Source organism: Aegilops tauschii, chromosome 4 (genome assembly GCF_002575655.3).
Source record: "Aegilops tauschii subsp. strangulata cultivar AL8/78 chromosome 4, Aet v6.0, whole genome shotgun sequence".
Lineage (NCBI taxonomy): Eukaryota > Viridiplantae > Streptophyta > Magnoliopsida > Poales > Poaceae > Aegilops > Aegilops tauschii.
The window spans coordinates 524086745-524100454 of NC_053038.3; the positions used below are offsets into that span (position 1 = coordinate 524086745).

Sequence of the window (13710 nt, forward strand, 5' to 3'; positions counted from 1 at the left end):
ACTTATTCAAGAAGTATTAGTGTTACTAAATAATTATTCAAGAATATTAGTGTTACTAAATAATTATTTCAGTTTTTTTGAATTTTGGTCAAATCTGGTCAAACTGTGGTCAAACCCCAACGAACAAACTAATTATTCAAGAAATATTAGTGTTACTAAATAATTATTTCTGTTTTTTTAAATTTTGGTCAAATCTGGTCAAACTACTTATTCAAGAAGTATTAGTGTTACTAAATAATTATTCAAGAATATTAGTGTTACTAAATAATTATTTCAGTTTTTTTGAATTTTGGGCAAATCTGGTCAAACTGTGGTCAAACAACGGTCAAACTAATTTTCAAGAAATATTAGTGTTATAAAATAATTATTTCTGTTTTTTGAATTTTGGTTAAATCTGGTCAAACTGTGGTCAAACTTTGGTCAAACTGTGGTCAAACTATGGTCAAACTACTTATTCAAGAAATATTAGTGTTACTAAATAATTATTGTTTTTTAGAACAATAGTTTCAAACTCAAACGGTGAAATGTGTGACTTCATGATCAAGCTAAATTCCTGAGGGTTAATAGGATTGACATCTTACTATTATCAGGAAAACAATAAGTGCAGACTTGGAAACGAGGGAGAATAGAACCCGGAAGTTAAGCATGCTCAGGCTGGAGTAGTGAGAGGATGGGTGACCGTCCGGGAAGTTAGATGATTTGGAATGATGGGGGTGATTAGAGATTAGAGGTTAAATTGAGCAGTGACGAGGGGTGGTGATTAGAGATTAGAGGTTAAAATAATTCAGAAATTTGAAAATAAAAAAAAATTTAAAAAAATTCAAAACAAAAATTCAAAAAAAAAACATAAAATTTCCTCCAACCGGGACTAAAGGTGGTGCTCCAGGCTGCGGCCACGTGGATGGCCTTTAATCCCGGTTCGTGTAAGAACCGGGACTAAAGGGGGAGGCTTTAGTAACGACCCTTTAGTCCCGGTTCCAGAACCGGGACTAAAGGCCCTTTTCTACTAGTGCATGTGAGGCATCCAACGAGAGTAACACTCGAATGGTTGTCAGTGTGGCCACAAGTGAGTAAGTATCAAAGAAATCGTCTCTTCTTTGTGGGTATAACCCTTAGCCACAAGCCTAGCCTTGTACTTCTCAATGATACCATCGAGCCTAAGCTTCCTTTTGAATATCCACTTCCATCCCAATGGTCTGCAACCATAGGGACGGTTAGTGATCCCCCAGGTCCCGTTTGCCAATGTGGAATCCATCTAGCTAGGGACCTAATTAAGCTAGAGTTATAGCTAATTTAGAAATTGTTCTAGCTAAGTGTGGAATTGTTCTATCTAAGTGTGGCATTGTTCTAGCTACGTATGCAGTGTGTAGTCCAACCAGGCATGATATGCGTTGTTCTGCAATATTTATCCTCAATTATGCCATGAGTATTGTTTTTGAAAACCCGAATTTATTTCAGTTAAACCCAAACGCCCAGCTGAAAGAAGTAACTCTGGCCATCAAGTGGTACGTACCTACCACACACCTATGCATATATAGTTGGCAGGCAGGCAGTCGACTCATAGCCAAGGCAGGCATTATGGAGTGCTCCAGCCCACTCCTCGGGTCAGCTAGCAGCAGCAGCAGCCATGCCGGGAGTCGTGAGCTGGAGGCGATCCTGAGCAACACGGCAGCATCGTGGGGGCGTCGGGCATGGGCGGGCGCCGCGGTGGAGCTGCCGCTCCTGCTGCGGCTGGCGCTGCCGGCCGTGGCGGTGTACCTCATCAACTACCTCATGTCCATGTCCACGCAGATCTTCTGCGGGCAGCTCGGCAACCTGGAGCTCGCGGCGGCGTCGCTGGGGAACACGGGCATCCAGGTCTTCTCATACGGCCTCATGGTACGTACCACACCGATCCAGTACGTAGTAGAGTAGAGAGATGCATGCATGCATGGCGCTTATCACGACCAACCACTGGCCAACCTACCCGGCCGGCCGGCATGTGCCAGTTATTGATCGAGTCTAGACAGGACTCTCATACGTTTGCCCGCGAACAACAAACACTTAATTGTGATTTCGGTTACTGTATGATTTCCACGTGATTCATTCGTTCGTTAAAATGCTACTTTCGTCTGAAACGCTTTTATATTATGGGACAGAAGGAGTACTTTCGTCTGAAAAAACTTGTCACTTAAACGTATGCATGTATTTGAAAGTATTTCAGTGCTAGAATAGCTTAATAATAAGAAGATGGGCAAAATTAAAAGAAAAAAATGTTCATGTGCAGCTTGGGATGGGCAGCGCGGTGGAGACTCTATGTGGACAAGCCTATGGCGCGCACAAGTACGAGATGCTGGGCGTGTACCTACAGCGCTCCACGATCCTCCTTGCTGCCACCGGCGTCCCCCTCGCCGTCATATACGTCTACTCGCGCCCCATCCTCCTCCTTCTCGGCGAGTCGGAGCGCATCGCCGCGGCCGCCGCCGTCTTCGTCTACGGCCTCATCCCACAGATCTTCGCCTACGCGACCAACTTCCCGATCCAGAAGTTCCTCCAGGCGCAGAGCATCGTGGCGCCCAGCGCCTGCATAGCCGCCGCCACGCTGCTGCTCCACCTCGCGCTAAGCTGGCTGGCGGTCTACAAGCTCGGCCTCGGCCTCCTCGGCGCCTCCCTGGTGCTTAGCCTCAGCTGGTGGCTCATCGTGGTTGCCCAGTTCGCCTACATATTGGCCGCCCCTAGGTGCAGGGAGACGTGGACAGGGTTCACCACGCAGGCATTCGCCGGCTTGTGCGGCTTCGCCAAGCTCTCCGCCGCGTCTGCGGTCATGCTCTGCCTAGAGACGTGGTACTTCCAGGTCATGGTGCTCATCGCCGGTCTTCTCCCCAACCCTGAGCTCTCTCTCGATTCCCTCTCCATCTGGTAACTACTACGTACTCCCTCCCTCCCTCCGTAAAGAAATATACTGTATATAACAGCGTTTAGATCACTACTCTTACTTATACAGTATTTACCACTTATTTGATTTCGTCGTCGATCACCATCTGGTATATATTCATTCTTTGTTGACATCTTAATTAATTAATTTGCCAGCATGGCCATTTTCGGATGGGTCTACACCATCTCCATCGGGTTCAACGCGGCAGCAAGGTACTACATACTAATCCAGTAATCCCTCTAGTGATCTATAAACGCTCTTATATTTTTTTTCGAAGGGAGTATTACAATATTTATTTTCCTAGTGTAAAATTTTTCCATGTCGGACCACGCTAGCTAATACTCCCTCTGTAACATTTTATAAGTCATTGTTAGATTTCATGGCAGCGTCAAAAAAACGTCTTTTATATTATGTTACAGAGGGAGTAGATAGAAAAAAAAATACTACGTACCAAATACAGTATGAAAGCGACATCATTAACCTCATAAGTATATTTTATTTACTTAGTTTTACAGATATTGATGGTTCTTCTTATAAACTTGATCGAAGATAGAAAAGCTGATTTTTTGTCACTAAAATATTCACCTTCAAAGTAAAATAAGCAGTACGTGTGGATTTATATAACATCTGTTTCACGTTTCATTGTTAGCGTTCGCGTGGGGAACGAGCTTGGCGCCGGCAACCCGAGGGCTGCAGCTTTCTCAGTCGTCATGTCGACCACAATGTCCTTCATTCTGGCTGTTGTCGCGGCAGTCATTGTGTTGTGCCTCCGTGATCGCATTGCCTACCTCTTCACAGGTGGCAAAACTGTTGCGGACGCAGTGTCCGACCTCTGCCCGCTGCTTGCCATCACCCTCATCCTCAATGGCGTTCAACCCGTGCTTTCTGGTAAGAACCATGTCTGTTGGTTTCCTTTTGGCAAAAGGTAAGAACTGGTCGATGGTAACTAGCTTGCTATCGTCTTGTGGCATAGTGGATCGGCGTGACAACCTATATGTCGTGATAGCTAAGAGACTCTCGTTAGTTAAGCCTAAGAGACATCCAGTTCAAAATCTAGCCAACCCACATATCAACCAATGGCAGCACCAATGGGGAACGATTACTTGTTTTTTCCTGCCACAATAAATGTTGATTTTAACTATAAATTAGAAATCTCTCCTGGAACAATATATAACACAATTGTTAACTACATGGCTACATTACATGCATTGTGATAGCAATCTATCCTCTGATAAAAATAACATGTCCACTAAGTCTTTTTAATTCGATGTAATTATTTTAAAAGCATTTTTAATCAATCTAATCTATATTGATAAGCACCATAGGTTAGTCATTGTTCCTGGTCAAATGTTGTAGTGGTGTACACTAATTTTTATCTCAACTCATGAAGTATTCTTGAGCCACTGGACAGGAAATGACATTTTTTACTCAAGAACATGATATCTCTTTTTTTTGTTAGAAGAGAAGTAGAAACACATGTATGTTACTAGGTGATAAAAAAGACCAGTTGAACTATGGGCATGTTCCGTCCTACGACTTAGAGTGTATTTGGCGATTGGCAAAGTAATAAACGACTCCAGGGAGAAAAATGAGATGCTGTGACATAGCCTATCTACACATCTGGTGCTGAATTTGTTTTTCAAAAAGGAGGATAACCACCGGCCTCTGCAATGAATGATGCACACAGCAATATGTTATTCATTACTCAAAATCTAGCAGTGCATACAAAGTCGAATGAGAAAAGAAAACACGATGTCGTATGCGTCCTGACAATAACTCTACCAAGCAACCACTAACCATATGGTAACAGACTGAAACAAACGAAACATACACAACTCGTAGGCTAAGCCTTCAAGAATGAATCGTCGCACTTGCGTCAATGATAACGAATCCAGCCATAGGTCCATCTTTGGATTTTCATTTTCAAAGCAGAGCTTGGCGTGCCATAGCCTATCTGCAGATCTAGTGCTGAATGAGAAGAATTGATAGGATACGTGAAGGTGAAAGCTCGATAATTTGTTATTAGGCATGGAATGAGAGAGGGGGGGGGGGGGGGGGGGGGGAGGAATGAGGGAGTCAGCGGACAAATACAACCATTTTAGAAGTCCCTTGCATTACTTCATCTTCGTTATTACTAGCCCATACTTGGAAAACGTTTTTTATTCAAATAATTCATTTGATATTTATTTTCTAACTTACTCCCTCCAATCAAAACAAAGTGTCATGGCTTTAGTTCAGCTTTAGTTCAAATTTAAACTAAAGGCACACCACATTTTTGGTTCGGATAGAGTATTCTTTAAAGTTTTTTCATTTATACAACTATAAATCTTGGAAAACTTTTCTATGAACTAGTTTGTATTCAGTTTATAAGGAAAACATAAAATTCTCCCAAAAAGAACTACTTTCGGGTATGTGTTCCATGTTATCGGGCGACTGCATATGACGCTGTTCTTGGCTATACAGAACCATACCTATATGCAATAAAGATACCAGGACACAAACTCATTGCACCATCTATGATTCCCTTGAGAAGGCCATGGAATGTTATCGTTGTGCTGCGACTTTGTGTTACATCTATTATATAATAGAATTAATATACGAACTCACCAGAAAAAAGAGAAAATATCTAGAAATTATTACAAAAATTACAATCATCTGACTGTCTATCTATCTATTATATATTAAAAGTAATATACGGACTCACCACAAAAAGAGAAATAATCTAGAAATTATCAAAAAAAATAGAAACACCTGACCGTTTATATAAAAGACCAAGATTTTAGACCATTAGATATATTTAAGTGGGACATTTACCCACCAATGCCATTGCTAATGCAAAACTGTTTTGTTCAGCTATATACCTTGTACTAATACTAATTGGAAAAAAAGGATGTGAAAAAAAACTAACGGACTATTCCATCAGAAAAAAACCTAGTGTGGGACTAGGTTCCCTCAAAACAATCCACGTCAAAAAACAGTGTGAGGCTAAAACATGCCAGTCAAAAAAGGATTATACGGATGTGTCGCTATCTGGCAAAAAAGGATGTGCCGGTCATAATATTATTAGCGTTGGCTGATGCCTTATCTGAGTCTCCATTTTGAGATGGCCTTCTGAAGAGCCCTTCATTCTGCGACTCAGATAGGCTAGGATAGTAATCAATACTATTTTCTTAGTATTATTTGAGAATATCCACTTTTTAGTAGATTATTGCATAGTATTCTTTTTCACTTAAAGCGAAGCAACGAGCCTAGTAGGGGAAATACCTTCCTCAGGAATGTCATCGAAGCCAGGTTCTCCAATCGTAAAAGGGATATTCCATGGCACAAGGGTTGTTTTTAGGTGCTGTCCTCGGTGGACCACCACAAAAGGTCCGAATCAGGCGAAACTTCTTTTGGTGCCAGCGAGAAGTAGTAACAAGAACTTCTCCTCTGTTCAATATCAGCCTGGTTTAGGTCTAGGTCATAATGAATTTTCTGATACCTTCCAGCAATGGAATCTACATAAGAATGTAATCCTCACTGATGCCTACTTTTTCTAAATAGTCGAGTAGGGCTGGCAACAAGGACTAGGAAGATACGGGATAGTTTGTTTTCTTAGGGGATTTATTTATGCAAGATATGCACGTGAGTAGGTCAATATATGCGTATTTGCCAATAGAGGAAAACACGCAGTAAGTAGGCTTACTTTTTCGTAGGGATAGGTAGCTTGAGAAGGGATGCCTGGGATAGCACATGGGAAAAGTATAGAAGGAAAGGCGGCGGGAAAGTAGCCATGGTCAAGGTAAACAAGTACTAGGTATTTTCTTTCCGAAGCAAGTCAAGGACAACTAGGCCAGTCTGGGCCGCAGAAAGCATTCTACATGCCTAATAAATTCGTGTATGAACTGCGGCGAATAAAGTCCACCAAAAAGTATTCTGAATGATGGACCTTGGCCAATAATTTCTCCATATTTGAATTCTATTATGTATTGTGCAGTTCAAGGAGACATAACATATTCAAAAGGTGTGTACTATATATAGCTCACAAAAATGTTCCTTATGGATTGATTTGACAAGTATGAACAATATCTGCAGTTGAACCTTGAACTCGAACAATCGAAATATATGATATAATTTTTAAGGAGTGTGTTCAATTGTCCGATTTTGGATATTGTAAGTATATTACAACATAAATAACTAGTTACAGTTAACCCCTAAAAATGCTTAAACTGATGTCTAATAGATATCAATTAACAACAAAGTGGAAAATTTATAGAACCGGAAGGATTACAAATTGTTAAACAAAAGATCATTATAAGGTCTTGGTATTAATTAAAGAATCATTATAATATGGTGCATACGGCTGGCTACGTAAAGGACAAAGTTGAATTTGTCTTTTGAAGTTCTATAGATGCAATTTGGACGGCAATTGTCCATACCTGGGTCCAATGTAAATGATTATGACGGAAAAAACACATAGTAAAATCATGCCACATGAGCAACAAATACATCCTTGAGAGAGCATAGTGTGTGTGTGTATTGAATTGGCGGGTTAAATAGCATTGAATTTAAAGGAAATCGATAAAAAAATAGTACTACATGCCTTACCACATTAAAAATAGAGGAAATCCTAAAAGGTGTATCATGAAACCTTTTAATTTCACGAACTATCAATAAATATGTTTATTTTCATAAAAAACACAGGTGAAGAAGCGCATCACTTTAGTGTATTCATAGTAGAGTTCATGTTATAGGTCTGGTGATTATTTGCGAGGGCATTCTATAACCATCCAATATGTGGAATACATATCGGAGTCGAATGACATAAATAATTCCGTACCCATGATTGTTGGATACACCATATTAATTAATGGTTATATGTGTCGTGTGTGCATGATACTACTTTAATGCAAAGAATTGAACTTTAAAAAGTGACCTAGTCGATGTTTTGTATGTGACACATATTAAATCAGTAGGTGCAGCTACAAGTCAACTTATGTTTGATATAGTTCCTACACAACATTAGATGTAAAAATATGAATATTTATGTGTTGACGTCTATTAATAAGTAGATTCCATGAAGCAACACCCATACAAAGTTTATAGTCATGAACACTATAGATTGTGATCCAAATACTTCCCTTTGTTCCTTAATTGTAGGTGCATTTCTTGTGCGTGGTAACCAAGATAGGGAGGGTAGAATCGATAATTCAGGGGAAAGAAAAAATAAACCTAACAAATTGGATTTCGCCTTGAAAAAAATACAATTAACATCATGGAATAAAAAGAGAAACACTATCAAGCAGATCTATATCATGAACCTACTTTGAATACACTAAAGTGATGCCCTCGCGTTGAGAGGGCCACTGTGCTAGTTAGGGAGAAAGTCGGATAAGACTACGCCCTGCAAGAATGGAGGCTTATGGCCTTGAACTTTCCCAAGCGTATGCATGTCCGATGCTTTAAAAGACCAAGACTTCGGCTCAATCCAAACTTCACTTGAAAGCACCAAAGCAAGCAACAAAACTATCTCAGGGAACAGTCATCAAGTGGATCTTCGAGTTCCGTGTGCAAAATACATGATGAGTAAACCATGTGAGAGGGCTCACTTTGCACTCCAACACACAAATATGCGAGTAGATCCACCTCCCAACCACATGATGATAAACTTCTCCACTTTGGTCTCGCTTGACTCTATTATGCTCCTAATCCATATTCCTGGTAGGCTCAGTGACAAAGATTATTAGATCGGACCAACCCCTTGAGTATTGTGGATTTCCATGCTCATTATATGATCTTCTCTAGCTGTTGATTCCAACAATTTTCATGTGAAGGTCATGCTTTTGATATATAGTACTCTGAAAAATAAAAATCCAGATGAAGACATGATAAGAAGACAAAACTGATCGAAATAAGAGCAAACCAGACATGTGAGCTGCCTCGTGAGACACATGTCATTCTCACATGTGCCCGCTCATGCTCCCCAGTTGAGTGCATGTTTCTCCAAGTGCCCCCCTTCCCACATTATCTTAAATGATGTCTATCCACAAGATACAGTAGTTTTGAACAAAGAAGTTAGCACCAAGCCGTAATAGTGAACTGCGTGCCAGTTTCCATGACTCATGTTTGTACTGAGCCAAGCTCGATCTCAAAATCATGGCCAATATCACAAGAAAATATTAGTTCGTACTAAGCCAAGCTCGATCTCAAAATTTGTACAGTCATTTAGGTTTCCTGTGTGCATTATGTAGATCTTAGTAAAAATATTTTTGGAAGTTTTGTAAAATCCATTGAAAAGAACTGGCGCGCATATATAATGACTTGGATACTTACCAATGAAAATCATCATCAAATAATTTGATAATTTGCAGTTAAAGCTCCAAAAGTTAAATCCAGCACTCTCATATTATATGTTTGTTGGTAAGTTTTAGATGAGGGTTCCGGTGTACCTAGGTTCTACAAAACCGTTCCCACATTGGAAAGTGGTACAATGGCTGAGATATAGAGAACATACATTGCTAGGTTCTAAAAATCCTCTATACAATATCATAGTTGTTTTTATAATGCATGATGTAGTCTATCGGACTATTAACAAAAACTCTATGATGAAAGAATTAAACTGCCCATAGAATGTAATAAGTATAGCAGGACTAATATGTGAGACTACAATCTTAAGCATTGACGACGCTGCGCCTTATTTCCTGAAAATTTCCATCTTATTATTTCATAGTGTTCTCCGCATACATCGGTTTTTACATTGTTGGTGAACTCTTGAAATCCAAAAAAAAACACTGCTTAAAAAATAGATAGGATTTATGCTTATTGATTTTCAAATTTTATGATTCAGCACAAAGAATTTTATAGTAAAAAATCGGAGAAAGTAACAAATGTTGAATTTTACTTTCATGTAAACAGGGACATCTGAGGTTTATATGGTTATAGGAGCAAGCTTATGTTTTGCAAAGCCTTCATAAAAGGAGGGAAGTGTGTAATTATAGTTTATGAAAAATAGCTAGAGTTTATAGGAAACTCATCGATTCCGCAACAAAGAAACAATCGGTGGAACTACAGGTGTGGCCATGGGGTGCGGTTTAGGAGGGAAGTGTGTAATTTAAGTTTTACGTAAACTAGCTAGAGCTTTAGAAGAGAAGTGTGTAATTTAAGTTTATGTATTGCAAATCCTTGATATAAGGAGGGAAGTGTGTAATTTGTGTTAATATGAGATTATAAGGATTTTTTTTATTAATTACAGGTGTGGCCGTGGGGTGCGGTTGGCAGGTGTTTGTGGCGTACGTGAATGTTGGGTGCTACTATTTCATTGGCATGCCACTTGGCTTATTCCTTGGTTTCTATCTTGGTTTGGGCGCAAAGGGGGTTTGGAGTGGCATGGTAATCGGCGGAACACTACTACAAACACTCATCCTGTTATGGGTGACATTCAGGACTGACTGGCAACACGAGGTAAGTACTAACCTAACCTATATTAACTGCTTCTGCTTCTGGGTGTAGTTACACCCATGCATGTTTCACACAATCTAGGTAGTATGTATCATACATGAGAGTACGTATAGATGGTATGGGGTTTATAAATTTATTGCGGTAGAACATATACTACTTTTTATGTAGTATATGTATCAGTTTTTTGCATACTCATTCTTCATGTACAAAAATGAAGATATTACAAAAATACAGTACAAATTATGCTCCCACTTGCAATTTTTTCATGTACCTCACTTTGAAGTATGTTAAATATTGTATATGAACATACTCAAACCTATAAAATAATACATATAATCCCCCATGGTTGTATATGAGACGTCGGTGTACCTAGGAGTAAGAAGGATTTTCCTATACAAATGTTTTCTACCACCCAGTGGTAGTTACCACCACGTGTGTTCTGAGTGTTGTATATAGTATGTGTCAAAACCAAGAGTATGTATGTGTAAGAATATTTGGTTAGGTGTACATCCCACTTTGTATGTAGTTTGTACTTTTTTGGTATATAGTTCTATACGTACAAATGTGAAGGTATTTTTAAAATATACAAAAAAACTATGGACTCACATGCAATTTTTTATATAGCTCATTTTGAAAAATCTTAGATATAGTATATGAACATATTTAGAATGATAAAGTAGTATATGTACTACACACATGGTAGTATATGAGACATGAGGTTAACTACCACCGGGTGGTAGGATGTATGAGTGAGAAAGGGAGAGGGATTACGTTCAAGGACGAAGTTTATGAATTGTCTACCAATCTACTCCTTTCGTCCCTAAATAGGTAGAATATAAATTATGAAAGTCAATCCGTTCAAACTTTGACCAAATATGTAAAAGGGAAAATCAACAACTACAATTTTGAATAAATACGTTATGAAAATATATTTTATGATGTACTCCCTCCATCACATAATATAAGATGTTATTACATCCAATATGTATATATTTGAGGTAATTACATCTTATATTATGGGACGGAGGGGGTATTATTGCTTTTGTTTTATAAGTCTTCATAATTTTTGTATATATACTTGACCAAACTTAGAAATTGTTGACTTTCTTACTCAATTTCTAAGCCACTTACTTGGGAATGGGGGACTTATGCAAAAAGAAAGATCTATGATATTAAATCAGCATATCATTATATTGTCTTTATGCTGTGCTTTAGATGTTTATATTTATATCTATAATTTTGATAACTTTACAAAGTATGACTTTGAAAAATATATATAGGAATTTAGAAATGAGGGAGAAAATAGAAGGGAAGATGATAATCAAATTTATGCGAGGCAATTAATTAATGATGTTGGACATATTTTCATTGTTTATGTGTCATATGTGTAATTTGAAGGTGGAGAAGGCGCATGAGAGGATTGCGATGTGGGAAGACAAGAAAAATTCATTACAGCAGGATTGATGAAGACAAATATACAACTACAATTACTGAGAACGGTCGACTTCTCTTAATAAATAGACTATCTTGGTTGAAAATTCTGAGTATTATTTCTGAATTGTAATTTTTGTTCTATTATGGGGCAAAATTATTCACGGACTTTGGAAGTGATTCCAGTTTTTCCTAGAACGTTATCCAAAAGAATTTATTTGAACTCTGAAGATTGAGGAAAGTGTAAGCAAGCCAATTATTCACTAGTAGAAAAAGAGCCATTTGTCCCGGTTCATAAGGCCCATCTGTCCCGGTTGGGGAACCGGGACTAAAGGGTCGTTACTAATGCCCTAGGCCTTTAGTCCCGGTTCTTATACTAACCGGGACAGATGGACCTCCACGTGGACGCTCCGGCGAGCCCAGGCAGGAGGGCCTTCGGTCCCGATTGGTAGCACCAACCGGGACCAATAAGCTTCCACGCGTCAGCATTTCAGGGGCTGTTTTTTTTTTTGAAAGGAGGTGGTTTAGGGGTTTTGGGGGTTAATTTAGGTTGTTATAGGTAGCTAATAGAGAGATGTTTCCTCTCTTATCTCCGTGCTACTGCTACTGCTATGCCTAAACATGACTTAGATTGAAGTGAGGCAACATGTGGTGCATGTCGAAAGTAATACTAATCCTAACTTGATCAAGTTTGGATTGTACTACTTTCGACATGCACCACATGCATGTTGCCTTCACTTCAATCCAATCCATGTTCATTTCACCCACAGATATATAATAACTCTTCATGCTCGCATCATGCATCATCATAATAACAAGTCCTACTAATCATCATCATACAACTTCTACTCGTTATTAATAACAAGTCATAGAATCACAATCCTCATAGTCATCGAACCAACCCTACTTAATTGTTCTTAGCACATGATCATCAGTATTAGGCAGGACCTAAATACCCTATTTAAGGTAAAATAGCATAAAACAATATAGACCCTGACTCTCCATTATGGAGAATGGAGATCATCTTGTCTCCAATTCTTGCGCGGCACTTCCTTTTGCTTCCAAGAACCTCCTTACGACTGTCCATACATTTTTTCCATTCTCTGATTAGCATGTCTCCACTTCTTTTAGAAATCCGGTATGGACAGTTGAGATTCGTAGGATGACCTGGATATATGTTCAAAACACGAAGGCTGCCATTCTGATATATCAAATGAGGCACACAATCCTCTGGGATTCTCTGTTGAAAAACATAGTAATAACTTCATAGTTAGCAATGATGTACTACTTTTAGAAGTATGCAAAAGATGCACGGATGTCGTAATAGTAAAAAATCTTACCAGGGTATCTCCATGGTAGTTGCCGTAGTTCAACACGTGCACTAGTGGCACGTATTGACCATAATGTTGAGGAGTTTGATTGTAGATATTGTAATTCTCAAGATCAGTACACAATCCGACCAGATGATTTTTCTCCTGATAAGTTAACTCGGAGCCATCGGTGTAGTGGGTTTTGTCTACCATGTTCCGCACATTGTTTGAACAATCAAAATAAGCTGTCAATGGAAATAAGCTGTCAACTATTTTGAAATAAACAATATAAATTAGTTAATAATTAACTATGTTTGAGAAACTCACATAGCAGTAGAACTGGAGGCGTGTCAAAAAGGACCCAAATGTCCATATTGTCTTGGTCGATGTCAGGATCACCAAGATCCATGGTGACAAGCATACCCTCATCAAAACCATACATCTTGCAAAATGCTTCCCAATTTTTGCAACCAAAATGGGTTACGCTCTCAGCATTATACAGATTTACTTCAAAATCCACATCATGATGGGTCCTTAGGTGAATTTTCTTCGTTTCAAAATTGTCATGGTCTTCGAAATCCATCCTCTCCAAGGCATAGCGTCTTGCATGGCATGGGA

General features: G+C 39.0%; 1 protein-coding gene across 2 annotated transcripts; it reads left to right on the forward strand.

Annotated features, from left to right (window-relative positions):
• The first annotated feature begins 1569 nt into the window (after window positions 1–1569).
• LOC109787608 (protein DETOXIFICATION 40-like) lies at window positions 1570–12073 on the forward strand. Of its 2 annotated transcripts, XM_020346142.4 has the most exons (6): window positions 1570–1878; window positions 2267–2898; window positions 3070–3126; window positions 3564–3802; window positions 10146–10354; window positions 11750–12073. In XM_020346142.4, the coding sequence occupies exons 1-6, from the start codon at window positions 1579–1581 to the stop codon at window positions 11813–11815; spliced, it is 1503 nt and encodes a 500-aa protein (XP_020201731.2). In that variant the 5' UTR covers window positions 1570–1578; the 3' UTR covers window positions 11816–12073. The 2 variants fall into 2 exon arrangements, with proteins under 2 accessions (XP_020201731.2, XP_045084017.1); XM_045228082.2 differs by lacking the exons at window positions 10146–10354; window positions 11750–12073 and adding an exon at window positions 9809–10114.
• The last annotated feature ends 1637 nt before the right edge of the window (window positions 12074–13710 follow it).